The sequence below is a fragment of the Ixodes scapularis genome, unplaced genomic scaffold, assembly GCF_016920785.2.
Source record: "Ixodes scapularis isolate PalLabHiFi unplaced genomic scaffold, ASM1692078v2 PGA_scaffold11__112_contigs__length_91849675, whole genome shotgun sequence".
Taxonomy (NCBI): domain Eukaryota; kingdom Metazoa; phylum Arthropoda; class Arachnida; order Ixodida; family Ixodidae; genus Ixodes; species Ixodes scapularis.
Genome location: NW_024609837.1, coordinates 28,794,786 through 28,820,518, shown reverse-complemented (window position 1 = coordinate 28,820,518; position 25,733 = coordinate 28,794,786). Strand labels below are relative to the sequence as shown.

Here is a 25,733-nt window from a genome sequence, read left to right as displayed (position 1 = left end):
CACCTCCACAGTAATATCTCACATTTGAACAATGCAGCTGCCACTTCTAGACATACCCAATGTTTCTTGCTTCAGTCGCTAGATAGTGCCAAACCAAACAGCATTGCAGGTTGCCTAAAGGTTATTATTGAAATAAATGTAAGGGTGCAATAACGACACGCACTCAAAAGTCTCGAACACAGCTGAAATTTAATTTTCCAAAACCTGGTTATATAGGGGGGGGGGGGGGGGAGGGGGGAATGACTCATATATTTTAATTTTAAAAAAATAAAATAAGACTATCATATATTTCAACAAGCCAGCATCTATCTAGAGCTATACCTAATTCATATTTTTATTTTTGTCCTGCCTAACATTGTGTTCGGCATTCTTCACACCCCGAGTTACCAAATCTTGCAACGCATGGGAGGATTAAACGTGGTGTTGACCTTGCACCCGAAAGCACGTGCAAACTCCCTCGTGTTGATGAGGGCCAAGTTGACCCTGACCGCGCTCGGCACGATCCCGAGCTTACTCTGGAGCCGAACCAGACGACTGCGTTTGTGATGGTTGCACAGCGAGAGAGCAAAGTTGACGAAGAACAGCTGGGTGGGCTCGAGGACTCGCGAACGCGACACACGGACCCAGAGGCTGGATGACACCGGGTCTTGCTTGAAGACGTCCCACAGGGGCGCCACAGACGCCACGTCGCGAAAGATACTCTGCACGTCGACACGCCGCTGCCAGTTGCTCGTCCGACCAGACGAGGGCCAGTACAGGCTCGCGTACTGGTCGAGCAGGCAACCCTGCAACTGTAAGAAGCGCGCACTCGAATTGACGCCCCACCAGTTACGGAGAGCGAGCGTGTGGTCGACCGGCTTGCCATCCAAGGCATCGAGGGCCCTGAGCATGTCGTACACAATCGGCCTGCCCACCACCGGAATTGCGGGTGCGTCGACGATGTTGGACACATGGCTGAGGAAGCCTACCAGGCTTTGCGGAAGGAACAGCAGGTTCCGCAAGGGATAGTAGAAGCTTGCCGGCGGCCCGAACACGGGCAGAGGGTATTGCGCGTCCAAATCGAGACTAGGAGTGCGCGAGGCTAGATAAGCGCGTCGTGTGTGACGCATCAACGCGACCACCCTCGCCACAAGATCGGAGTCTCTCAGGACCGGCGACGAGACGCCGTAATAGAGGGCAGGCCAGTAGAGGCTCGGAGCAGTACCCAGCACCTGGAAGGTCAGCGCAGATAACTTGGACTCCGCCACGCGGCGCTCCTTGAGACGCAAAAAGTTCAAGTGGGCAGCCCGCCGAGCGGCTGCGTGACGGAGCGCCGACGAAAGCGTTGTCAGCTGCCTGTCATACTGGCTTCGATAGACCATCGGGAATTGCCTGCCCAGCGCCATCCGTGCCAGCATAGCCGAGCCGTAGTGGTAGACACGTTCCAGAAGCGCCAGACAGGACTCAACGCGCTCGGGTATGCCCTTCAGCCCCCGACCCGAGATACGAACCAAGAAGGGCACCCAAGAATCCCTTGAAGGAAGAAGGGGTGCCAGCAGAGCGAGGACTCGCAGCCCCGCATAGTTCGCTAAGGTTCGGAGGGGCGTCTCTTCTATCAAAAGGAGGACCTTCCTGAAGAAGTCACAGCGGTCACAGACTAGTGTCGTGTTGTCTGCAATGGTCCTGGTGTTGCGGAAGACCTCGCCAAGAAAGGCTGTCCAACTCCATTTCGACACGAAGCCCAGCTGACCGACACGTACGAAGCGTTGCTCGAGGGGCAGCAGTCGGGTGTCTCGAAGCGCCTCCAGCCGCTTCTCCAGTGCCACGACATCAGCAGCCAGACGGGGCACGGCGCTTGTCCCGTTTTCGGCCGCGGCGGCGCTGATGTTCGACGCGAACGCCAACAGAACTGCGTCTAGCTGCGAGTCATACTCATTCAACGAGCCCGTCGATTTCGCGTGCAGCAGATACCGACGTAACAGCGTGTCCACCGGTTCCAGGTGAATCTGGTATTCGGCCGCCTGGGTCAAGTCCCTCCTCAGCACCACTCCGGCAATCGCGTTGTCTCCCAAGTCACGTTCCAGGGAGCCGAACACACGCTGCGGGCTCCAGGCCAAAGACGGCTCATCTTCATAGGGCCATCCGCCGAGTCCCAGGCTGGCCAGCGCCTCCAGGACGTCGTCCCAGCCTCCGGAAGACGTCTGGTGGCAGAGCCTCATCAGCTGCGCCGCCTGAGCGGGGAAGCTCCAGGCAGCCCGAGGAGTGCTCCTCTGGCGCAAAAGCGTCTCCCGGACATCCGCCATGAGCTGGGCCACGGAGAAGTCCGTGTACGGCTGGTCGGAGACGCCACCATCCTGGAACCAGGCGGAGGAGCAGACGTGGGCGTAAAAGTCGTCGCAGGGGTCCACGGTCGCATTGAGGCGGTCCCAGAGGTAGTCTCCGTGCCAGCGGCACGTGGCCGTGATGCATTCATCTTCCTGTGCAGGGGCGGCTCTCTGCTGAGAGTAGTAGCTCTCGAGTACGCGTAGAATGGACTCGGTTTGGATCTTGAGCCTAACCGTGAACACGGTGCACAAGACGCCCAGGGCAAAGCTGAGCCAGATGCAACCCAGCAGCGCCGCAAGGCGAGGGCGCATCGCCTGCTTGGGAGAAGAGAAGAACTACGGCCGGAAGCTGGCAAAACCAGTGCACCAACCTTCTTTTTCTTCTTTCGCTGGCACCCCCTTCTTTTTCTTCTTCTTTTGCTGGCACCCCCAACGAAAATCATCTTAGTCGCCTCACTACAAAATGCGATACCGCTGTCGAAAATAATAATATCCTCATCGCCATAGCAAATTATAAAAAAAAACTCTTTTTGGGGGGGGGGAGGGGGGGCGGGGGGGGGGGGGGGAGGAATTATGTCTCAAAAATAACAGTGCAAGTAGGGAATCCACACTAACACACGTCACAACAGGCCACAAAAAACAATCACACTTACGGAACATATTCACAGCAGACAAGTCACTCACAGAGCGCTGATTCACAACTCAATCTCTATTTTTTCACTTCTTTTTCTTTTATGCCTTTTCGATACATTCATAAAAGTTGGCTTCTTTTTCTTCTACATCCCATTAAATGATACTCATGTGAGCTAACAGGATAAGCTAATTCTTTTCCTGATAAAGTGAGCGATGGAGTGCTTACACATTTGTCGTCATCCCTGGCAATATTTTCTGCTTCCACTATATCTCTAGTCAGTTGGCTACCGCTTCTGCCCAGCACTGTACACCTATCTAGATGTGCCGCACATCCGCAATCACGGCAATGTAGGCCTAAATGTCCCGAGTTGGCTCTACTTATGTTGTTGTGTGGGTGTCTTGTCTGCTATGAATGTGTCCCTAAGCGATTGTTTTTTGTGGCATGTTGTGATGTGTTTGTGTGGATTCCCTACTTGCCCTATTATTTTTGAGACATGGAAAACCAACTCGACCAAGCCGCCGTTTTGTCCAGGATTTATGCATTTGAAAAGAAATTTTCTGCCCCCTTTTTAAAAAAAAAACGTCCCACTGATTAGCACTTTGTGACTTTTAATCCGAGACTGGGGCAGAAGGAGAGAAATTTTTTACAGTGGAAGAGAAAGTAACAGAAACAGACAGCGTCTCTAACTCGGCTAATAAATTTATTCAACCAGCCCTCTTATACACAGACCATAGTTAATCCGCCATTTTCAGAAATTGTCCATTCAGGAAGTTTTGATAGTGAAAGCACAAGCATTTACAGGAGCCCCTAGCTCAAGAGCCTATCATGCTTGCTCGAGAGTTTGATAAATGCAAGCACATTTCTATACCAAAATCCCTCAAACCACGAATCCCAAAAATGGTAGAGTGAGTCTATCTCTCGGCTGTCCCCTCCTAGTCTCCCAGCTTAACGTCCCAGGCTTACGAGGGCATGTTTCAGCATCCAGATTTTGTTCCCCCCATTTCCTGCATTCTGTAGTCATCCCTTGGTCACAGCCCTTCGCATCTTTTGTCACATTAGTGTGGCGCAGCCATGCCTAGTATACGTCTTCGGTTGAGGCTACCGCATGGTGAGGCCGAGTACTTAGTAAAACATGTGATCTTTATTCGAAGTTAGGTGGGGCACCTGGTCCGCGATGCTCACTCCTCACGTCCAGAAGAGGATGGTGAAGGCCATGGCAATGCAGCAGCCCGCCACCCAGGGACTCTTCCTCTCACCTGGGCAGAGGCAACCCGGCATCAATGCACGGTTATACAAACCGGCCATGCTAGTGATTATAAAAGCAAAAGTGTCTTGTGTATTGTTTCACTAGGACGCATAAACAATTTAGCAAGACCTGACCTCGTGAGACAGTAAACACGCACCAAGAATTAGTTGATCTAGAAATGTCACGTAACTTATCGCCAAGTTGCCAACAGTGGAGTTGGAAAGCTAAAGCAGGGTCAAATAGGTAAGAAAAGAAATGCCAAGAGAAAGTGGCCCATGACCCCGGCCACATGAACAAAGACAACTTGCACACACTTTTTGTTCTTAGACACCATTAAATACTAGAGAGCACGGAGTGCACCTGGACAGAGTGCCAGCCAGCTCGATTGTCTTTGTTGCTTTTGTTTCTTGCTTTGACAAAACTGTCTTGGATTTGGTAAGTTGAAACCTTGCAAAAGCCTGTGGATCTCTCATTTGCACAAATAGAGGGATTTTGTGGAGACTCTCTAACTGCACAAAAGTTTTCATTGTCAAGCACTTAACAAACAAGTTCTTTCACTTACCTATGCGTGCACATTTCCAAAAGATGCCGAGGAACCTGTGAGAGTAAGACGCAGGAAAATGAGAAATACGAACGATTATCTCAGCAAACGATCACCGAATTGAGCTTCACAATTGGGCATTCAACGTTGGGGGACCAGACTGCCAGGCGTGACGTCCCCCGACTAGAGAGTGCCTTCACCGTTCCGACAAACCTCCAGTTACCTCTGCAAAGTACTATCTGGTGGTAAAACCCTCAGACGTGGTGCGAACAGCCCTGCCTCAATCCGACTGTAGCCGACGTTATGATCCGACGAAGTCAATCGAGCAGCGCCAAAAGTGCATCGCCACCGCGCTCATTTGCTTTGTGGATTCGCCATCAATGGCTAAACCAATCAAGCACAGTGGATGCCCCACTATCTTAAGCTTGCTTTTTTCTGCACGCAATCGGTTTAGACAGTGACTGCAAACACAAAAAAGGCGGTACACTTTTGGAACCGCCTGATTGGCTCCGTCGGGTTGTAGCGCCTGCTGCAGTCGGACTCGACGCGATGTGGAGTACAGGTAGGGGCCATAGCGCTGGATCTTCCAAATCACCTACTGGAGGTCGGCGGAAGGCACAGATTGGAGGCACAGCTGCGTCGGCGTTTGGCAGGGACTCGCATTCCGATCGGGCAAACTTGAGTCGTAGCCAATTGTTGACGCAGCGCGCTCGTCACCAAACTGTGTCCTGCGCTGATCTGGCAAGAAAACCAGCACTACAATCTTGTTACCTACGAAGTATTCCAGATCGCTGACCAGGTGTAAACACTTCTATAAATTATCCGTCGGACAGAGTGCATTCAAACTTTTCGCGAAGGTATCTTTAGGCAATGCATTCTTTATACTAACATATTACAAACGTAAATTTTAAAAAAAAAGTTTGTTTGTTTGTGCTTCGGGCTTGTATGCCTTTGTGATTCCGGTTTGCGTACAGTTGTCGGTATAGGGTGAAAGTTAACGTACACTGTGTAGTGGGCGAGGAGGTCATTTGAATTCTAAAAGGTCTGGGACATGTATATAAGGTGATGATCGTTCAATAAATTTCAAGCTGTGTTAGAGACTTTGTTGTTCTGTCCATTTTTTTATTATTCCTACGTCTCAGGGCTACAATGGATGTTTCTTTCTATGCACAGTGAGGAAAGCGACAAAAACCGTCTGGTTGACGCTGCTTTTCACAGATGGCACCGTACACGCTCGGAGGGGCTGGATCTGCTTTCGCGAGTTTGTCTCAAAGAGGCTTGGGGATCAGGATGTATAAAAGGAGGGAGAACTGAATAAAGTGGTTAGCTGTGTTTGAGACGTTGTCGTGTTTCTTCCACCCAGTCTCAGGTGGTCTAAAAAATGGTAGGCTTTCACATTTTTTTTTGCTTTATGTTGCGCCATCTGGGAGTGGCGGTGTTAACCAGACGGTTTTTGTCGCCTTCCTCTTTGTGCATGCGCTTCGTGCATGCCACTATGGTGCCGCCGGCTATCAGGCCATCAGCACCTCCCGTGGTTGAATTAAGGACCTATGGTATGTTCCCATGTGGAAGCAGCTGCTCACGAGAGAGAAGCGTCTATGCGGCGCGCTTTTGCGACTCGACAGAGTAAACGACAGTGTAATATACTAAGCGTTTCAGGCTAGGAAAGCAGCTTTATGCTGGTCATCGCCTGTTTGTAAAAGAGGGAATGGTTAACGCCACGGCATCCGGTGGATAAGCAAGGTCGTGGCAAAACGTTTTGTGCAGTTGATTCTACGACGACCGACTGATGGTGCTCATGCCAGCCGTGGCACCATTTGCATCGTTTTTCTTCTTCTAAGTGTGACGTTTTATCCGGGCAATTTTTTACTCTGCCTCCATCTAATGGAGAGTTCAGTTTTCGTAGGCCATTTTTACTTCTTCGCCACACTTTCCACATCAGAGATGCTGTCTGCAGAGTTCCAAATCTCGTTGCCGAGAGCTATGCAGGACGGCTGAAATGATCTACAGAAACAACCTAACCTGGGTATAAATCGCACCAGCAAGGTCGACGTGCATGACAAGCACAACGTGGGATAGCGCTGGTGATTTGAGTCAACACCCGCGCCTTGAGCTTCGGTCGTCTTCGAGGAGCCAAATGAAATCCCAACGAGCTATTTTCGTAGACAACTCGAGAAGCATGAGCAAATGCGAACAATGCAAAAATGTCTGTTTAGGATTTATTTATAAAAAAAAAAAATGCAGACGTCCCAGCCGGAAAAAAGAACAAAAAAAACATTCGACATCTTTTGTGGGATTTTGGACTTAGATTTTTTGTGTAAAATGCCACAACTAAATTAACTGCCTATATATATTTATTTGTTTTTATTTATTTTTTTTACTTTTTTTAACAATTTTAGGTTTCCATTCTTTTCTTATTTAGAAAGACTGGTGATTTAGGCAGGGTGGGGAGGCTCATTGCAGGACTTCTAGCTTCTCCGTTCAAGAACTGCCACAAGAACTTAGCACAAAAACAGTAGCCGGTGCTATGTACACCATACCAGTCCCAGCTATAGGCAAATTTCCATTATGAGGGACTGAGTTAAAAATAAAAAAAACAACTCGAACGGAGCTTCCTATTGCGGCGGATCACACTGTGAAACTGCTGCGATTCATTGCCGCCAACGCTCCACTTCCTACAGCTTGCCCAGAAATCGCTAAAATTTCACAAGAAAGAGCTTCTCAGCTTTATTCGTTTAGCCGTTGAGGCGGTCGTACACCCGATAAAAAGTTGTCGGTTATTTTTTCTCCACAATGCTGCGGACAATGTAAAGTGTCTCGGAAGATGTTGCCTCGCCTGCGGAAACGGAGTGCAAGGAACATACCAATAATTCCCATTTTGACCACCAGACGGTGTCACAAGTTTTTCTGAAACACCAGAGCACAAAGGGTAGAGTAAAAAAAGATATTCCTTTAGGCTTAAATTTTTCTCCTGACACCTACACCTATAAAATTTTAGTATGATAAATGCACCACCTAACGACACCTTCGTGAAAAGTATAATTTCACTCAGTTCATTAGCTTATTTATTAAAAAATATGTATGCCCAAACAGTACTTGGAAACACCATGCACACTCCGTTCACCACTAAGCTGAGACTGCAGTGGGAGCTACGTCCTCATTGCACGAGTAATACGCCTCTCTTTCGCCATGTGATCACACTCTCACCCATATCCACACGCAGAGAACTGGATCAGGTAATTAAAGAGAGGTGACTGATGGGTCCGGCGGGCACAGAGCTTCCGACGGAGTCTCATAACATGCTTTGCACTGACGTCACATCATCCATTTCGCACCACCACGGAAGAAAGAGAGAAGGAAGCTACTTTTGTACTAAGTTCGAGTGACGGGTTAATCTTCTATAATCTTTTAGAGGTAGAACAGTGACATCTGGGACACACAAAGAGGGTCCTGGTGAGAGGGGTGTTCATCTTTCTCCACTTCTCTGGCGGTGGCCGGAGAGTTGAAGGGACGACGTCAGGTGCAAAGCATGCATAGTAAGCGTTGGATACCCTCCCTGTCAAAAGACAGCACATTATACCGAAAATTCCGGCGAGATTCCGGCCGATTGTTCGAATTTGGTGCAGGAGCAAAGCACAACACGATTAGAGGGAGACGCACGGGCCCTTCATCGGCATCGGAGCATTTGCGCGAACGGACTCGGGGAGGGAGCTCACCCTTCCTTGTTCCTATCCAGCAGACTCGGGTAGATGGAGCGGACGTAGGCGCAGGTGCAGATCAGTAGCAGCACGACGGCCAGCAGGCTTTGGAAGTTGAATAGGGCAGACTGAAACCGAGGCAAAGAGGAATCCTGTCACGCCAAGACACGCGGAACACTGGCGATCACGCCGGCTCAAGCTGTGTTCGCCTTTACGGCAAAGCATCTGTGGTGATTGAGCTGGCTCGAGTCGTGTTCACCTCTACGGCAAAGGCATATGTGATGACTAGATCCTGTCAGTGAGGCTCTGAGGGAAGCGCCGGCTTACCATGGCATGTCATCTAAACAAACCGTGCACTCGGTCAATATCTTAGGAGTGATGCATAAATCTGATGAAACGAATGGCACCGCCACATCGAAGATTCTCTCTCTTGCAGAGCCGAGAAAATACCGTCCACTAAATCCAACCGCAACCAAATACGGATTGGATTGGAGCAATTAATGTTGGCTATTCTTTCACACAAAGAACAGCGAACAGCCGCCGCATACGGTCGGATTGGTTATTTTTTCTTGCTTTTACCTCAAGTATAAAGCATAATAAGTATTATTTGTGGCAGTTGGATTTTTATTCGTTTGAATAATGTTTGTTGTTTTACAAACTAAATCAGCAGACACCAGCGTCCCAGCGTCAGGACCTTGCAAGTAAAAATGTAGTAAGATGTCGCGCCTCGTGGCTGCTAAGGTACCCCGAGCTCAGCGTCTTCCTCGGTCCTTGGTTGTCGCCTTGATGTTTGTTCGTATTTAAAAAAGCGTTCATTCCTCAGACCACGCGATGCTCTCCGGAGCGGTGATGCCGGGCTTGCCGGGCCCCGCCAACATGACGACCAACACGGATTGTCCTGCGCTACCCAAGGGTTGGAAGCGAGAGGAGGTCATCCGCAGAACGGGGCTGTCGGCCGGCAAAGTTGACGTCTACTACTACAGGTGATCTCGGCGTTCTCGGGTCTCGTTCAATGCGTCAGAAACGGGAGTAGCCCTGGTGTGAACGACGCAGTGTGTCCACACTACGACGGCAGCCGAGAGAGATGCATAGCGAACAACGTATTCAGGGTGTGAGTTCGTCTCGGTTATCTCCGTCGGTTGTTTCCATAAGTCGCTTGTGTTCGAGGTTTAAACTGACGATGCTTCTCCCACCACTAATTAGAATAATAGTAAGACAAACGAAACGTGCTAACCATGTTGAATATACCTGAGACTGAGGTAGAAAGGAACATAAAAGTCGAAGAAACAGAAAGGGACAGGACGACGTCTCAAACTCAGCTACCAGGTTTATTTAGTCCTCCTCCTTATATAGCCCACAAACAGCCCACCACCAAACGTGCTACAACTAGTAGTACCCATGCTTCGCGCAACTGTTGCATGCCTTCAGCGATCACACAGAAAGCCGGTTGGGACCGTAGCGATCCTGTCAGTATGAACCATCCGGAAACAGTTTCTCAGACATCACTGCTAATCTCGCCCCAGGGATATAATCTCCACTGAGAAGGGAAGTTGAGCTCAAAGAACACTTTTATACTATGCTCGCTGTTAAAAGGGCACTAAGCCACTTCCTGTAATAGTCTATGGTCATAACTCAATAGAATAAAGCTATACGCACTCCGAAGTGCATTTCGGTCAAAATGGCTCTACGCACTCCGCTAAGCTTGTATAAAAAGAATGGTCACAATGACTTTTCTAAGCGATGGCATAGCATAGGGATTAAGGTGTTGGCCTTGTACGCATGTGGACGCGGGTTCGAACCGCGGTGGGTCTACTTTTTTTTTTTTTTTTACATTTTGTTTTGTTGAGGCATTGGCAATATTTACGACATTTCTTTTTTGCGATGATGTTGTCGACGAAACTTCGCAGAACTAAATGGTATGGGTCTCCCTTTCCGGAGGTGCAATCGGGGACAGCGAGGCCTGGGTTGCCGGCTGGACGCCGCGAAGCGGCGTGTACTGGTTAAGTTTTGTAATTAGCAGCTGATACTGTCGCCGCGAAGCGGCGTGAACGCAGGCAGGGGGCTGTGTTAACGAGCTCCCCAGTGATACACGTGCCGTTTGAAAAGGGTGGCTCGAGCAACATGAGCTCTGCGCGGAGTGCGTATAGCCATTTCGTCCGAAATGCACTCCGTAGTGCGTATAGCTTTACTCAACTCAATATATAAACCTAAGCATTACAAAACAAAACAAAAAACATTGCCGATTTTTTTATTTGAAAAACAAAGTATTACCTTTGGACGATTGCGGATACCGAAGGGCTCCGTGGCCCAGGTGCCCTTTGGTTTGTGCCATATGTAGTTCAAAGATAATCAATTGTTTTTAATAGAGAAATTCGCCACACGTCAGAGCATTGTATAGACCTTTCCAGCGGCACTCTCGAACGAAGCGATTTACAGCGGACGTCGCTGGTTTTGAGAGGGTATGTCAGTGTTGCCCTACTGCACTGAGCTGTGGGTTTTCTAGTCAGTGGGCTCTGGTAGCCTGCTTAGGCGCAATTCCGGGCGCTAATGGAGGCTAAGTTGCCGCATTCTATTTTTTATTTCATGTTCTATGGCGAATAGAATTTCTCGGGGTTTTTAGTTTGCATTGTACTATTTTTTGGGAACAAAAACAAAGAAATAAAAGCTGTTTTGGTGAGTCCGTGCGCGACAGAACAAACGCAGCTGGAAAATTTGTTTCATTTTGTGTTGATCTTTTTACGGCACCGTACACTCAGCCGTGTCAATTTACAAAGGTCTTGGCCGTCAAAAATATTTGACCACACAGGATATCTGAACTGCATGGATATTCCCCGCCCACAACATGAAATTCAACGAGTATCATCAATCGAACAACATATATTGTACGTACCCCACGGTGCCGCGTTATCCGAACAGGACTTGAGAAAGGTCTGAACGACGATAGTCACCTCACGACAATCGGACGGAATCCGGTGCGTTTTGGGTAACATCTAGAAGAGAGCTGCTTTTTTGCACAGCTTCAAAGCAAATGAACGAATGTGTCTATTTCATTCCCCCACCCCGGACCCGACCCTATCAGCTATTTTTTCGCGAAGACCCGGACCATAGCCGGGAAGGCTTTTTGGAGATTATCTAAACGGAAATAATCCTCCAAGAACGTCGAACTGCCTGCGTCGCGGGCTGCTTGACGTTCTCTCTCTTCATTCGTTTCCTGCGAAGGCCGAGCAGGCTACGAGCCCTGCCTTTCCCTGGTTCTCACAGTGGAAGATAACGCACAAAGGCTAAGCATCCTAAACAGGCAAATAAAGTAAAAGCTTCCAAGAAAAGCCGACGAACTCCGAATGCACAATGCAGGTGGGGAGTCACGCTGACCGGGTTTCCACAGCTCAGGTGGGTGCCAGATATTTTTGGCTGATAGGGGTCGCTCGATTTGCAAAATGGCGGCGGCCAGAACGCTCTTTTTGGAAAGGTCTATAGAGAAAGTTTGGTCACTGAGAGGTGCGGGCAGAGCCAGGGCGTGCACCAGATGCAGAAAGTGGACTTCACATGCTCTCTTGGCCAACCAGAAGCCTAAAAGAATCCCCCAGCGGTGGTAGCGAGAAACAGTTTTAATCATAGGTATGTTTAATAAGCCCGTAAGAGTTAAATGTAGTAACACTTTTTGGTTGAAAAAACGATGCATGTGATGTTTGGACTATGGTCATGCAGAAAGACGTTAGAAACAAATGTGCCGCTCTAACTGTTTTGCTCGGTGAGGGTGTTTATTTATTTATTTATTTTACAATACTGCAGGCCAATACTGCAGGCCAGCCCAAGCAGGAGGGGCTTGGGCCAGAGTGTGACCACTTGGACGGCAGATTCTCGGCGCTTGGCATACGGATTATGTTGATCGTTCCACTAGTTGCACTCTTCCAAACATGATCTTGGATGACCGTGATAGAAACATCACGTGCACCATATTTTCAGTCACCGAGGGTTACTCCGACGCACTGATTAATTTTGTTTCTCGTGACCACCGCTAGGGTATTATCTTGTTTCCTGGTTGGCCACATTCGAACTAGTTACTACGCCCTCGAACACGCCCAGCCCACTTTCGGCCAGTGGCACCTCCTCATTTGTCTCCTATACTTCCCAATGAATGGCCAAACTCTATATATAGGGCTCTGCCACACATAAATGCAATGTGGGGGACAAGGGTGGATGGATACGGCTGAACAGTATAAATCGGGCAACGGCTTGCACCACCTAGCCAAAGCGAGAAGAATCGACCCACGGCGCCCTCTGGAGGAATGTCACAACTTGGAAGAACTTTCAATCGGAGCTCCTAGGGTCGCTCGTCAAATAATTGTGGGATTGCGGTTACCTATACGCCTTAGACCACATAGTGAAGCTTGCTTTGCTGACGGGACAGTCCTTGTAAAATCTGCCACCGATTCTTTGGCAGATCCTTGCCGCCGCTTATGAAAACATTCTGTTCGTGGCGCGAGTGCACTGACGCCGGAAAATTCTGCACATACTAGCTGAATGCGATCATCATCCAGCTGCCTCGCTGCTACCAAAAGCACAAAAGTGGCGATTGGCCCGATGGGCTGCCGGCTAGACCTCTGAGCATACGCACAAGCAATGCTGTTCTTTGCTGCGCAGCCCTGGCGGCAAGAAGTTCCGCAGCAAGCCTCAGCTGGCCCGCTTCCTGGGGGACGCTATCGACCTGAGCACGTTCGACTTCCGCACGGGCAAGATCAACTCACTGCTGCTGCGCAAGAGCCGCCGGCAGCGGGGCACCCAGTTCGACTACAGCCGGGGCATCCGCAACGACGCCTCCCTGGTGCCGCCCATCCGCCAGACGGCCTCCATCTTCAAGCAGCCCGTGACCGTGGTGCGCTCCCAGGAGGGCAAGGTGCGCTCGGACTTCAAGCACGGGCCCCCCGACAAGCCCAAGCAGGTGAGGCCCTAGTGTTCGGTGGAATGGGCCTGGCACTGACTCGATCTGGCTTTTGTAATTTCTGCCTCTCTTTTTAGCATAGAATATGTTTCTGGGCTGGCACCCTGCCCGTGAAAGTGTGGCACAAAATGTTTGTTCATCGATTAGATTAGCACAGTGGCTAAATGGCACTGACCATATGACCCATTGTCAACATCTGTGTGACCAAGTTACCCAGTTTCACAAACTACATTACCACATTACCCATTGTTGCACCAACCACACAACCACATCACGCATAGTGTCACCAACCACATGACCATCGTACGTATTCTATATGTTGACAATTTTAACAGCTGTGAGCAAAGTGCCTCACATCTTTTTTTTTGGGGTGAACGCATTTTGACAGCTTATAGTGCCATCGGGTAAACTTTATCTAACAATAATCTGATGTATGAGGCTAGTTGGTTTGAAGTGACCTTCTTGGGAAGGAACAGTGCCAAAGAAAACTTGGACAAGGGTAAAGTAACACACATGACAGGATGGCACCGAACTAAGAGCTGGTTTTTTAATACACAAAAGAAGGAAGAATTAGATGCTTCTTGTTTTCCTTCCTTCCTTTTTTTGTGTATTAAAAAACCAGTCGTTAGTTCAGCGCCTTCCTGTCGTGTGGGTTTCTTTACCCTTGTCAAAAAATTTTGCCGCTGTACCTTCCCAAGATGTTCACTTTACCCAACAAGGCTGTGAAAGGCTGAGCATAACCGTTATCATTCCCCTTAGAATGGTCATTAAAGGCAGCACAATGGGGGAAAGCTAAGCTGCCCAGTTTCCTTTCCATGTGGCATCCTCCTTCAGTATTCTGCCTTTATGAAGATTGGGGGTTTGACTGCAGTAACGCCAGTGTTTCTGCTGCAGCTGTTCTGGGAGAAGAGGCTGCAGGGACTGCAGGCCTGCGACCGGGACGAAGAGGCGCTGCAGAGCTTTGAGCTGCCCAAGAGCATGAGAGGTGCGTCTTTGCGAAGCTCGTCCTAACGAACCGAGACATTTAAGCCTCCGGCCACACAGTTTCACACCAGTTGGTCACGGTGGTTGAAAGTGGTGGCACAAGCTACTGCCCAATACAAAACGTATACAGTCGGTGACACGTTAAGAGAACTTTATAAGCTCCTCCAACCTCTTCCCACTTTAGCAGAGCAAACGCTGGAGAGGTGGCGACCTCCTCTCCAACATTCGCCCTGCCAAAGTGGGAAGAGGCGAGGGAACCTTCCACTTTACTCTTAACCTGTCATTGACCTTAGCCAATGCCATCCATCCACCTATCCAGTTCTAAACTTGTTCATGGGGCCAAACTGTCTGGTCTGACTGTCTGTCGGGTGTCGGGAGACAGGCATCTTCAGCTGGGCAGGAGTAACCGTTTGCGTCACGCCCAGACACGCTTTAAGGCTATAGCAGCCGACAGGACAAGAAGCGCAGGGCATCTTTTTTTTAATGTCCAGTCTCTGCGGCATGTGTTTGTTTTCTTCGGTCATGCTTTGACCGTGCATGCACGCTCAAAGCCTACAAGAAGCCAAAGTGTTATTGAAGGTAAGACAGCTCACGCCGAAGGTGGGACCACTAGAAGACCTTCCCATTGACCTTGAGGCTTGACATGCGCAGCACAGAGCTGAGATAAAGCTAGGTCGTTGCTACCGTCAGCGCCGACTTTGTGCCGTGGTGCACGTGTGAGCAGGTCTTTATCCTGTCAGTGGCTTTAGGTGTGGCTGTTTGGTTTGGATTCCATCTCACGTGAACTGTCTTGCTTCCGCCCGTTCTGACCACTTGGACGTGGATGCGCAGGCGTGGGTCCGGACGTGAGCCAGGAGACTCTGCTGCGCAGCATCGCCACGGCGCTGCACATGAGCGCCCAGCCCATCACGGGCCAGACGGGCTCCCGCTCGGTGCTCGAGAAGCACCCCGGCATCTACATCAACCCGGACCAGCCCCTCGTGCAGGTGGGCAACTCTCTCGCTCCGCGCGGACCAAGGGTAGAGACAGGAGTGGAATGCGGCAAATCGTCCCGAGAGAAAGAACAAGAAAGAGATCGGCGGAAGAGCGGAAAGAAAGCGGACGAAAATGTTAGGCGGCAACAAGTTGAAGTTGTTCGAGTGCTTTTCGACTTTATTTATTTTTATACATTGTGCAAGGCCGGCATTTTTGAGCAAAAGAAAAGAAAAATACACTACGTGCAGACCTTGCGAGTGATGCTTTTCAGCTTCTTCGTGTACATCAAAGCGTCGCAAGCAGTATGGTTAAATGAAAACCAAGTGTGACGGCCATAGTTGGTTCCAAAGCGGCCAAAATCCTTAGGACCTTTTCCTCTGTATTATTATATTAACCCCGTGGCGCAGACACCGTCTGTGACTCTGGCAGTCGCAGAGATATTAACCCTTGTTAATTATAGTTATATTAACCCTTGTTAGAATACTCGTCCGACGACGGGCGGGTTAAATGAACCGTGAAAAAAATGGTGGTGGCGAGCCAGATTAGCCTTCTCTTGCTTCGGAGCAATTTGCGTTCCTTATGTGGAGTCAATCATTCCAAAGCAACTGTATTGGGTACATGAGTCACGAGTCATAATCTCGACTGCGTTTTGGCTCGAACGTGTGTTTATTCTGAACACCGGTTAGTCAAAGTAAAAAATTTGTTTCGTGGTTCCTTCAAAAGGACTTCTATGTGTGTAATAACAGATATTAATTTTCGTCTCTGCAGGAGACATTAACTGAAGAAGATTAATTACAAAAGAGCATTGTCGATAGTGTGAATGTTGGATCATTTATTGTAAATTTTAAAGTCCCCCTGGTGCAGTCGATATAAGATTTGATACTGAGGCAAACTAATGGATGATTATACTGGGAAAACCCAGCAACGAGGGAACAAAAAGAAAACTACCAAAACACTATTTCTTCTGCACCAACTTGTAGCACTTAATGTTGAATTGATGTCCTTGACCTTTTTGTGGTGCTACATTTAGTCTTGTTGCTTTTTATGTATTGATCACTCTGGACTTGGACTCCAAATTTGGCGTGTACGTTTTAGCGCGGTAGTGTTTAGGAGGTTGTGGTCGCGGAAAAACCGGCGTCGGCAAACTAAACAATCCCATAATGCAACACGCACAGCCACGTATGACGACGCACGTGGCTGCGACGTCATGGCCCTCTCAACCCACCAAATTTAGCGGAAAATGTTCCTGCCAAATTTTTTTGGTTTACGGCAAGGTGACTGAAAAGGGCCTTTTCCCTCGAGAGTAACCATACATGCGCCGCTTGCAGAGCAGAGTGTAGCAATGGTCTCCCATTTTGCTCGTCCAAGTACTGTGGGGAAGTGGCCGTTGCTCTTGCAGGAGCGACAGCTGCACGCGACCTCGGTCAACGCCGACACTGCGGTGCGCCGGCGTTGACCCTTTTTCTCAGAACCATGCACGCACCTTTGGGTCATTTTGCGCATATGGCCCCCTTTTCACCAGTGAGGAGTTGGCGGCAAAAGGGAAAGGAACTTACTGCTCTGGTTCCGCCATTCAGTTACTCTAGACCCCTCCTGGCGGGCACGTTTCAGGCGCTGAGCGTGACGGACGAGGACATCCGCAAGCAGGAGGAGCAGGTGCACCAGGCCAGGAAGAAGCTTCAGGACGCCCTGGCAGAGCTGCCGCCCTAGCCCCTCCCACCGCAGGACTCGCAAAGAACCTCCCGGTTGACTCCCCAGCAGAGGGGACATTGTCCGGTGTTCGTGGGAGTGCTGCTGGCCATCTACAGAAAGTAATGTATAGAGAATGGAGCTGTGCCCACAGTGATCTTGGTAAATCATGGGACACTGTATACTTAGGGGCAGTTTTACGGTTCAGGTGGTGTGGGGTGGGGGTTCTGCAAAGAGATCTGACGTTACGGATGAAATGTTGCCCATGTCTATTTCGTTACCCTGATATTTGCCATGTCACCAATTACTAAACATTTCTTCCTGAAAAAAAGCTGGTATATGATGTTTTTATTTTTATAAAAAAAGTGCCCTCGGTTAATGGAAAGAGGTGGTGCCCCCCTCCTCCATTACCCCTTAAATCTCTTTCCTTAAATCTGCCCCTGCATCTACCCTTCATTAAAATATTTCAAGTATAAGTGTCTGTTATTTACTTGGGAATTTGGTTTATGTATTTCCCTGAACGGCTCGGTTGGTTTGTATAATAAGGCAGATGCCAAAGATCTAGTTTGGAAAACATTTAGGTTAAGAATTCTGTAGACGCCCCCGCCTACAGTGCGAGCTCGCTGCTTTCTGCCAGGCCTTGGCTGCACGGGAAGTGAAGTACTGTCGAAGGCAGAAAGCTTGCGACGGAGGCAGAGCAGCTACTTAATTCTTAACCTCCCATCAGCTATGGTAACCTGAAATAGCTGCTGGAGTTTTAATGGATCGTCTGAACTCGGGTCGCTGGGTGGTGGGCCATGTTTCAGTGTTATTTCATGGACATAAAGTAGGGAAAAAAATCGGGTGAGCTATCAATAGTCCGTTGCAACCTAAAAATGAAGGGCGAGGGTAAGGCTGGCCTGGGAGGGGGAAGCAGACAGAACGCTGGAGAAGAGAGGGGGAAACCTCCTTCTCTCTTTAGCGTTCAGTCTGCTTCCTCCTCCCCGGCCCGTCTTACCCTCGCCCTTCGTTCTTAGGTTGCAACGGACAATAGGCTGAATCTTTTGGAATGTTGCAACGGTGCATTTTCTTTTTCAATAGAACTTGATTTTACCCAGTATTTGCGCTGCAGATTTACTTTTATGAAAGTTCAGTTGAAAATTATTTTCTTCTGGAAATTGAAACTTTCTAAAGGGATCCCAGATATAGTCAAGCTGTTTTTTAACCTCTTTTTGTCTGGCAACTCCAGTTTCCTGTAAAATAAAGCTTTAATTTTATTTTTATTTTTTTTATTCTTTTTTTTTTTTTTTTTGTCGTTTTTATTTTTAGAAAAGCTGTTTGCTGGTCTGGGTAGTAAAGGTGTGGCAAAACAATAAAAGCACATTGCCCGAGAGGGAGAGGGATCGCATTTTACTTCGAAAGAATAGTTGCGGTGACTATAATCTTAATGTACCTCTAGGGTTAACCTCCCAATCGAGTGTTTCCCATCACGCTTGTAGCTAGCCACCGTACTAACGTTAAAAAACCTAATTGCGATTGCATGTTTGCAATCTGTCGCGCTATTGGCAGCATGCACGAACTACAGGGAGCGCTTCTCTAGCCATCATCATTGTTTGTGACGTCACAGGTAGGACAGACCGCGCAGATCTTGGATCCCTTATCTCGTCGGCTCGCTTCATGCGCGGTTCAGGTAGCATGCATTAAATCCTGTTTCACGCATTGTGTTTATTTAGTGGAGTGATATTTGCAGTAGGACATTTTAACAAAGCTTGAACCCGAGGCACGCATAGTCATGCCAACAAGCACTTTTGGCGCTGAGGTGTCGAAGTGCTGGGATGGTGATATGCTGTTCTCTTCACCAGTACAAAAAGCTGGATGATGAAAATAGTATATCCAGTGCTTTACCCCACTACAACATCTATCACGAAAAATAGGATGTGTTTTTTATCATCATTCGGATAAACTAAAATTGAGAAAGGAATGTCTCATCAAACTGAAAGTTGGAAATTGAAATTCGAAAACCTCTCGCGTGTCTACTAAACACTTCAGTGAAAGCGCCTCCGTGTATCCTGTTAGTTCCAATGTGTTTTATGAGTACTGGTTTCTTATTAGTACTAAAGTGATTCCTTTTCTTAATTTTGCAAACCAGTAAACAAACATTTTCTCAAAATAACTCGCAGGAAGAAGCAATGGTTGACATGGTACGATATGATATATCCATTTCAGCTCGGAAGAGTCGCAGCACCGCAGAAAGGCAAATTGCCCATACCTCAAAGGCCTGCGGCATTCGCTTCTAATGATGATGAAATAGTATTGTACAAATTAATCATGTTGATGGACGATCATGATGGGATGATGCTGGCTTCCGGAGTCGTTTCAATTAAATCCCTGCTTATTCACCCAGTTGACGTGAAATGTCCGAGACCTTCTTGCGATCGATATCTTAAATCTAGTAGTCGGTAACAATTCAGCATTCCAAAAAATTAGATATACACCTGCTATGAATTAGTACCGTTTGAATGTTTAATTTTGTGAACCCAAAGTGCATAATGCGTGATGCACTTCTCAGCGAGCGATTTTAAATTTTTTAACAATTCTTAGTAAAAATTGGATAGAACAAATTACTCAATCGCCTGAATTTGCCGGGCCATGTCCGACAATTTAAGAATTTATACTTAAATTCTTTCGAGCAGAAGTCGCAATGTGATAAACTTCTTTGCCACGTATCCGATGCAGGAGAAGCTAAGCGTCGGTTGCTGACGAGCATTGGCTTGTCAGCAACTGTTGAGTCGCACTTGATAGGAGCGTCGGTATCAGCACGCTCGACGTAGCTAAAACAAGTGCGCGGCGCTTCGCAACACAACTGTGCATGCATGCGCAGCTAAGAAGACTGCACGTCATTTATTTTGGTGAATGCGTGGCCTTTTCCACAGCAGCCTCCACAGTTCCAAAGAAACAAGAATCAAAAAGTCTGTGAATAGCCCTGATGCATGCCGCGCAAGCTGTAATGTGAAGCTTCGGGCTTGTTTTTGAATGTTTTAAAGCTTTTTAATATAAAAGGCAACTTCAAGGCGCTGTTATTCGTTAGAAGGATCATTCAAATACTTACATGTTTCTTTAATAAATAATCCGTATTGAACCGGCGTAGATGCAAACTAACATAGCCACTCCGTGCTTTGACATAGTGCGTTGTCTGCTCGCATCCTACCAGCTCCGTCACAGGGGGGCACCCGCGAGGTGACGCCACTAAAACATCTCGTCGCTAATGGCACTATATACCGCAAACGGGGGTCAAACGGATCGATGGCTGTTTGAAGGGACCGCATCAATCGGTTTCTTAACTTATCGTGCTGGGATTTACTACAGAGGTGCTCAAAGCTGGTGCATTCATTATTTGAGAGCATGAATACATGAAACCTCTGGAGTCAAAAGAAAGAAAATAAAGACTGGTTTTGTCTATGAAAAAATTATCGCTACGCCTTTTATCTCAATACCGTCAGAAAATCGTGGGCTATTCTGGCGTTTACTGCGATTTAGAAATTTGTGAAATGGAGAGATAAGAGAATTGGCTCACCTATTCTTTACTTTGTTTGGCCCAAATAAGCGTCCCAGTAATACATATTTTTTTAGTGTACATGTAAAGTACACTAAAAGCCAACCTTTTGTACAGCCAATCTTTCCACAATTTTAGCGAACGCTTCCACCAACTTCAGGCGCTAGGATTTACGCTAGGAAATCCTAGCGCGATACGTTAAAGGGTGGGCACTTCGGCCGTTTTATTTTTTTATAGCTACCCAAAAAATTGCATTTCCTGACTAACCAGACTTTAGTCTTCACGGTATGCCATCTATTTTCTCAAAACCGCAAATGAAGATGATGCCAAAACCAGCATTCAAATTTCCGCCTTTTTGTGTTTTTTTGCGTGCTTCTCAGTGAATCGGCTACCAAGCGTTTTTTCCCCACTATCAAACGTCTTGCAATCAGTTGGGAACATCGCTTACTGCCAACTGTGATTCCACTGTGATTAGGGCTGTAAAGAACTTTTGTCAAACATTCTACACAAGTATTTTAAATTTTGGGAAACAAATAATTTAGAAAGTATTTTATTTTATAAAATGGGGGTTATCAATTTTTACACCATATAAAAGTGAAAATGTGCACTTTTAATGCTTTCGTTAGTAATGTGAACCAGTGGTGCCAATACACACAACAAATATTGCACTTTTCTTCCACCACGTAGAGTCAACTGTTCTTTTTAATTTTCATGCATGCGCACGAAGGTCGAACTTCAGTGGAACCGGTGGAACCTTTGTCGAACTTCACGTTGAAAGTTCGAAAAAGTCAAACTCAGATGGGTGGATGGGTGGGAATGGCTACCTTTGTAACAGGCGGCAGCTTGCGTAGCCTAGCCTAACATTTCGTCATTCCTTCTATTTTAAAATTTGTATAAATTTTGTTCTAACACAACTCTCCCCCCCCCCCCCCTTTTAAAGTATTTCCGTTGCTTATTTTTATCTGTATTTTTACCGCTCCCTAGATCTTTTCCACCAATCTTCCAATCTCCTCTCGTCCATCCGCATCTGCAAATCCCAGTGCCCCCTACAAATCCGTAGTCATCCGACGATGAAGCCCCGTGCACCTTAAAATTACATTTTCTATACGGAGAGCAAGTCGTCTGCTTCTTACGCGGGAGTTGCGGTGACATCCGAACTACGCCTACCTCTTATTGGCTGATTGAAAAAACTAGTGGGTAGACCTCAAAGAGTCTAGCATTGAGATCTACCCACTATTATATTTTTGTCGGCCAATATGAGCTTGGCGTCATTCTGACATCACCGCAACTCCTGCGTAAGAAGCAGACGACTTGCTCTCCGCATAGTTTGCCTTTCACTGTTTCATATGTCGCATATAGATTGGTATTTAGTCCTATATGTTTTCGTTCTTAGCACCCCCGTTCTAGCTTCAAACAACAATGAGCTCCCCAATGAATCATCATACAACTGTTCCCTTTTTTTTTTTGTACCCTGTATATTGTTAAAGCTAATTTCCCCTGCATTCCCTCTTCCCACATTTTCCTCCCTGTTTCCTTTTACTCCCTTTTTTTTACTAATATGCTCTGATCGGCTCCATCTCGTTGAATGTATTTAGATCTCAGCTTGCGAGCTTGGTTTATCCTTTAGTGTTCAGACTCTTCATATACAGATACTTGTACACCCTTTCGCTGCCCACCGTGTATCCTCAATTTCAGCTAGTCTTTGTTCAGGTATTACTTTACTGATCGCTTCTCTCCTTGAAAGATGCCCAACCCATATCCCTCTGTACTCCCTCATTTGGTGTATTCCCATGTGACCCCCCACGCCAACCTACCCACTGTCCTTTGTTGTATCTTTAAACCTGCCTGCATTTCTGACCTCATGCACAATACCACATTCCCAAATGACAGTCCTGGCACCATGGCTCCCTTTCATACACCTCTAATGACTTCGCATCTACTGTACTTCCAGAGTGTCCTGTGTTTCATAATAGCTGAATCTTGTTCCCCTTTATACAGTATCTTCATGTTTTTTTTAGACACCGTCTTCCCTCACTTAACCATACTCCCAGATATTTGTACTTTTTCTATGTGTTCTATCACTATGTCCTGTATCTCCAGGGATTCCCCCTTCTCGTCATTGAAAACTATCATGCAAATTTATATTTTATATAAATTTATATACAAATTTTAAAAAAAAAAATTGGACGTTTACAACACCCTGTAACGCCGAATTGGAGCGCAGCTCTTGAGGAAGAGAAGGGAAGGGTACTGAGGGGAGGGTATACCCCTCCACCCCCTCCCCGCGCGCTGCATGATGGGGCATTTCCCATAATGCACCGCGCTGTTACGCCGACGGCCACGCCGCTCAAGCCGGAAACAAGCGCCCAAAGCTGCGCTCTAAAAAAAAAAAAAAAAAAAAAAAAAAAAGATAGAAGGAATGATGAAATGTTAGGCTAGGTGGCGCAAGCTGCCGCCCGTTATAAAGGGTATAGCCATTATCATCTGTCCATCCATCAACCCATGTTATTTGGGTGGCAGCTTGCGCCACGTAGCCGAGGTGTACCTTTTACAGCCAAGATTTATTTCGCAATATAAACGTTAAGCTTTTCTTTAATTTTTTTTTTTTTTATCTAAGTTTAAAAGGACAACTCAAGAAGGTAGGGTGAGGGTAAGTTGGGCCGTGGAGGAGGAAGCAGATGGAACCATGGAAAGCAGTAGAAGAGAGGGGGAAACCTCCTCTCTTTAGCGTCCTGTCTGCTTCCTCCTCCCCTGCCCGTCTTACCCTCGCCCTAGCTTCTTGAGTTGCAACGGAGGACCCACACTCGAAGCTTCTGCTTTCCTTGTCAGAAAGAAAAGCTACCAGTCAGAGATTACCTCTGCTAGATAACGCCCAGATTTTCGTTACAAGCAATCTCTTGCAACAAAAAACGAGTTAATTCTATCTAGCCGAAAATCGGGTTTTCTCTGCTTTATATTTTACACCGTTTGCTCACAGCTTCGCCTCCAGGTTACTACAAGCTAGGCATGGCACCCAACGTTGATGGCACCTCACTGGCGCCCCATGCGTGCAAGCACGTGCAGCGTGCACAAGAATGTGCAGAGACATGGCTGCGGCCAGATGCCACCACCCCCTTCTCCACAAGCTCCGCATATTGCATTCACACGTCTCCATTTTGTGTCAACACTCGTCATTAGGGAACCTACATACGGGACTTCCGTGTGCAAGCTCCCTAGTCGTGATGCACAAATAGCGAAGTGAACCGGCGCTGCCTGTTCTAATTTATGTGCGAGCTAGCGAAGCCGGTTGAATTTACGAGCACGAGCATGCAGCCAGCACGGAATGCTGAAAGCCTTCAGCTCGAGCTTGTGACTTATGCAGCCTGCTGCGCTTGCACTTGAAGTGCACAATCACACACGCCGATCTAACGTTGTGCGAGCTGGACGTTTTCCGTTCAAGAGGACATGCCGCAACGGCGCGATCGCAGTACTGCGCAGTTACCGCGAACAGAGTTTTCCCCGCGCGCCGGCCTAGCGGGATGAAAACAAGACATCCAATACATTCGCCAGTCGCCCATCGAGCTCTAGCCAGCGCACGCCCCCTAACCCGTCCTCTTCCGCTTCGACGCCCGATACTGCGCAGTCGGCGCAGTTGCAGACGATGGACCACAGACGCGCGCGGCGGCTTGGCGCTGCATGTCCGTGCTGCTAAAGAGCCTAGATTTAGGAGAAGGAGCGACTCGTACCATGGAGTGCGTTTGCAGTTCAATGATGAACGCCTCCTGGTCAAATTAATCGCTAGTGCGCATGCGTTGCGTCGTTACTCGTGGTACGCTAAGTCGGGCTGCCCTACGTGTATGAAGGCCCCCTAGGTCCCTGCTGAAAGGTTCTGCTGCCACTAAAGGACAAAGGGAAGCTTTGTGACGGCCGCGTTAGGGGCTGGGAAGAGAGTGTGCGTCGCATGCCGGTTCTAGAGGGCGTTCACCTGCTGCGCACGGCCGTTAGGGTTAGCGAGGAAGGCGCGGCCCGCGAGACAGACGTGGTCGAGACAGTTCTTGCGATCGATCCTGCAAAAGCTGCCGTCTTTCCCCGTCGCTCGCTTCCCGGAGAGAAGGAGGCCAGCCCGCGGCGTTTTCGGGCGCATCCACTTCCGGCTTTCTCCCTCCCCAAAGGGGAAAAGAAATGGGGAGAAAAACTCCCGCCAAAACTCGCCGACTCCTCTCTCTCCTCATAATACTTCTCTCTCTCTCTCTCTCTGAAGAGTACCTTCTCTGGGTTCTTTTTCAGCGTTCGCTACTCGTTTATTTATTTATTTGTTTATTTTTTCGTATTATATTTGTTGACGACTGCGGGGAATATCGTCTACGGAAGGTAAATATGAAGAGGAAATGGAATTAATCTGGGACATTTCTGAAGGACTTGGGTTCCGGTGTGGAGCAGTGCGATTACCCAAAGGCTCGCCACGTCGCCGACCGTATTCTTTTCTCGGGCTTATTTTCTGGGTTTCTTAAAAAAAATAATAAATCTTACCTCTGAGAATTAGGAGCTGAGTCAACGCAAAATAGTCATCAAGTTATCGCGTTACTTGAGCGCCATTGTCATAGCTTGACGATTAATATCGTACGTGCGAGTGGAGACACCACTTGAAATCGGTTTTGTCGTGAACGTCGATTAGGAGTTTACTAGGCGAGATGTGTCCCCTGCGATCTGGCAATACTCGTTCAATATACCGAACGGCAGCAGTGATTCAGTCAGTGCAGCCGGGTTTGCAGTTATATTCCAGTGGCCGAGTGAGTTTTGCAGTATGCGAGCTTTCGCGCTCCACACGCTCCCGGCTGCGACTGCGCTACCGGTCTGGGTCAACGACCTGCCGATGCATCGAAGGGTCGCTAGACGAGCTCTGCTGGACGAGTGAATCGAGAACTAAGAGGTTTTAGTTTTCAGCAGCGAGACATCAGACAGGAGCGTCGGAAGTTTTTCATCGCATTGGAAAAAGGACAGAAACCTTCGCCAGCCTTTCGACGTTTGGACCCAAAGAACATAAAAAAAAAAGGGGGGGATAGGGAGGCCTTAGCTACTTCATCGTATGAGTCTGTGCAACCAACGGCTTCGTCACTTGCGCTTACGAGATAGAGAAAGGAACGACTTAGATCATGGTTGAAAAAACCCCGAGACTGCGGGTGAACGACACAACACTAAAAAGTCTCTAT

The 25,733-nt window shown here is 47.9% G+C and overlaps 3 protein-coding genes across 3 annotated transcripts; 1 reads left to right on the top strand and 2 right to left on the bottom strand.

Annotated features, from left to right (window-relative positions):
• Positions 1 to 271: 271 nt before the first annotated feature.
• LOC8034119 (neprilysin-1-like) lies at positions 272 to 2,656 on the bottom strand. The gene has a single exon (XM_002407920.4). It carries the CDS (start codon positions 2,613 to 2,615, stop codon positions 384 to 386), a length of 2,232 nt encoding a protein of 743 aa, XP_002407964.3. The 5' UTR covers positions 2,616 to 2,656; the 3' UTR covers positions 272 to 383.
• Positions 2,657 to 4,059: 1,403 nt separating this feature from the next.
• On the bottom strand, positions 4,060 to 8,908 carry LOC8034118 (protein kish-A). The gene is given in 5 exon segments (XM_029993672.4): positions 4,060 to 4,146; positions 4,149 to 4,193; positions 4,746 to 4,780; positions 8,441 to 8,550; positions 8,750 to 8,908. Coding segments are annotated over 5 exon segments (261 nt in total). The 5' UTR covers positions 8,753 to 8,908; the 3' UTR covers positions 4,060 to 4,078.
• Positions 8,909 to 9,105: 197 nt separating this feature from the next.
• On the top strand, positions 9,106 to 17,488 carry LOC8034117 (methyl-CpG-binding domain protein 2). The gene is made up of 5 exons (XM_029993671.2): positions 9,106 to 9,405; positions 13,067 to 13,364; positions 14,259 to 14,349; positions 15,180 to 15,334; positions 16,935 to 17,488. Exons 1-5 carry the CDS (start codon positions 9,254 to 9,256, stop codon positions 17,031 to 17,033), a joined length of 795 nt encoding a protein of 264 aa, XP_029849531.2. The 5' UTR covers positions 9,106 to 9,253; the 3' UTR covers positions 17,034 to 17,488.
• The last annotated feature ends 8,245 nt before the right edge of the window (positions 17,489 to 25,733 follow it).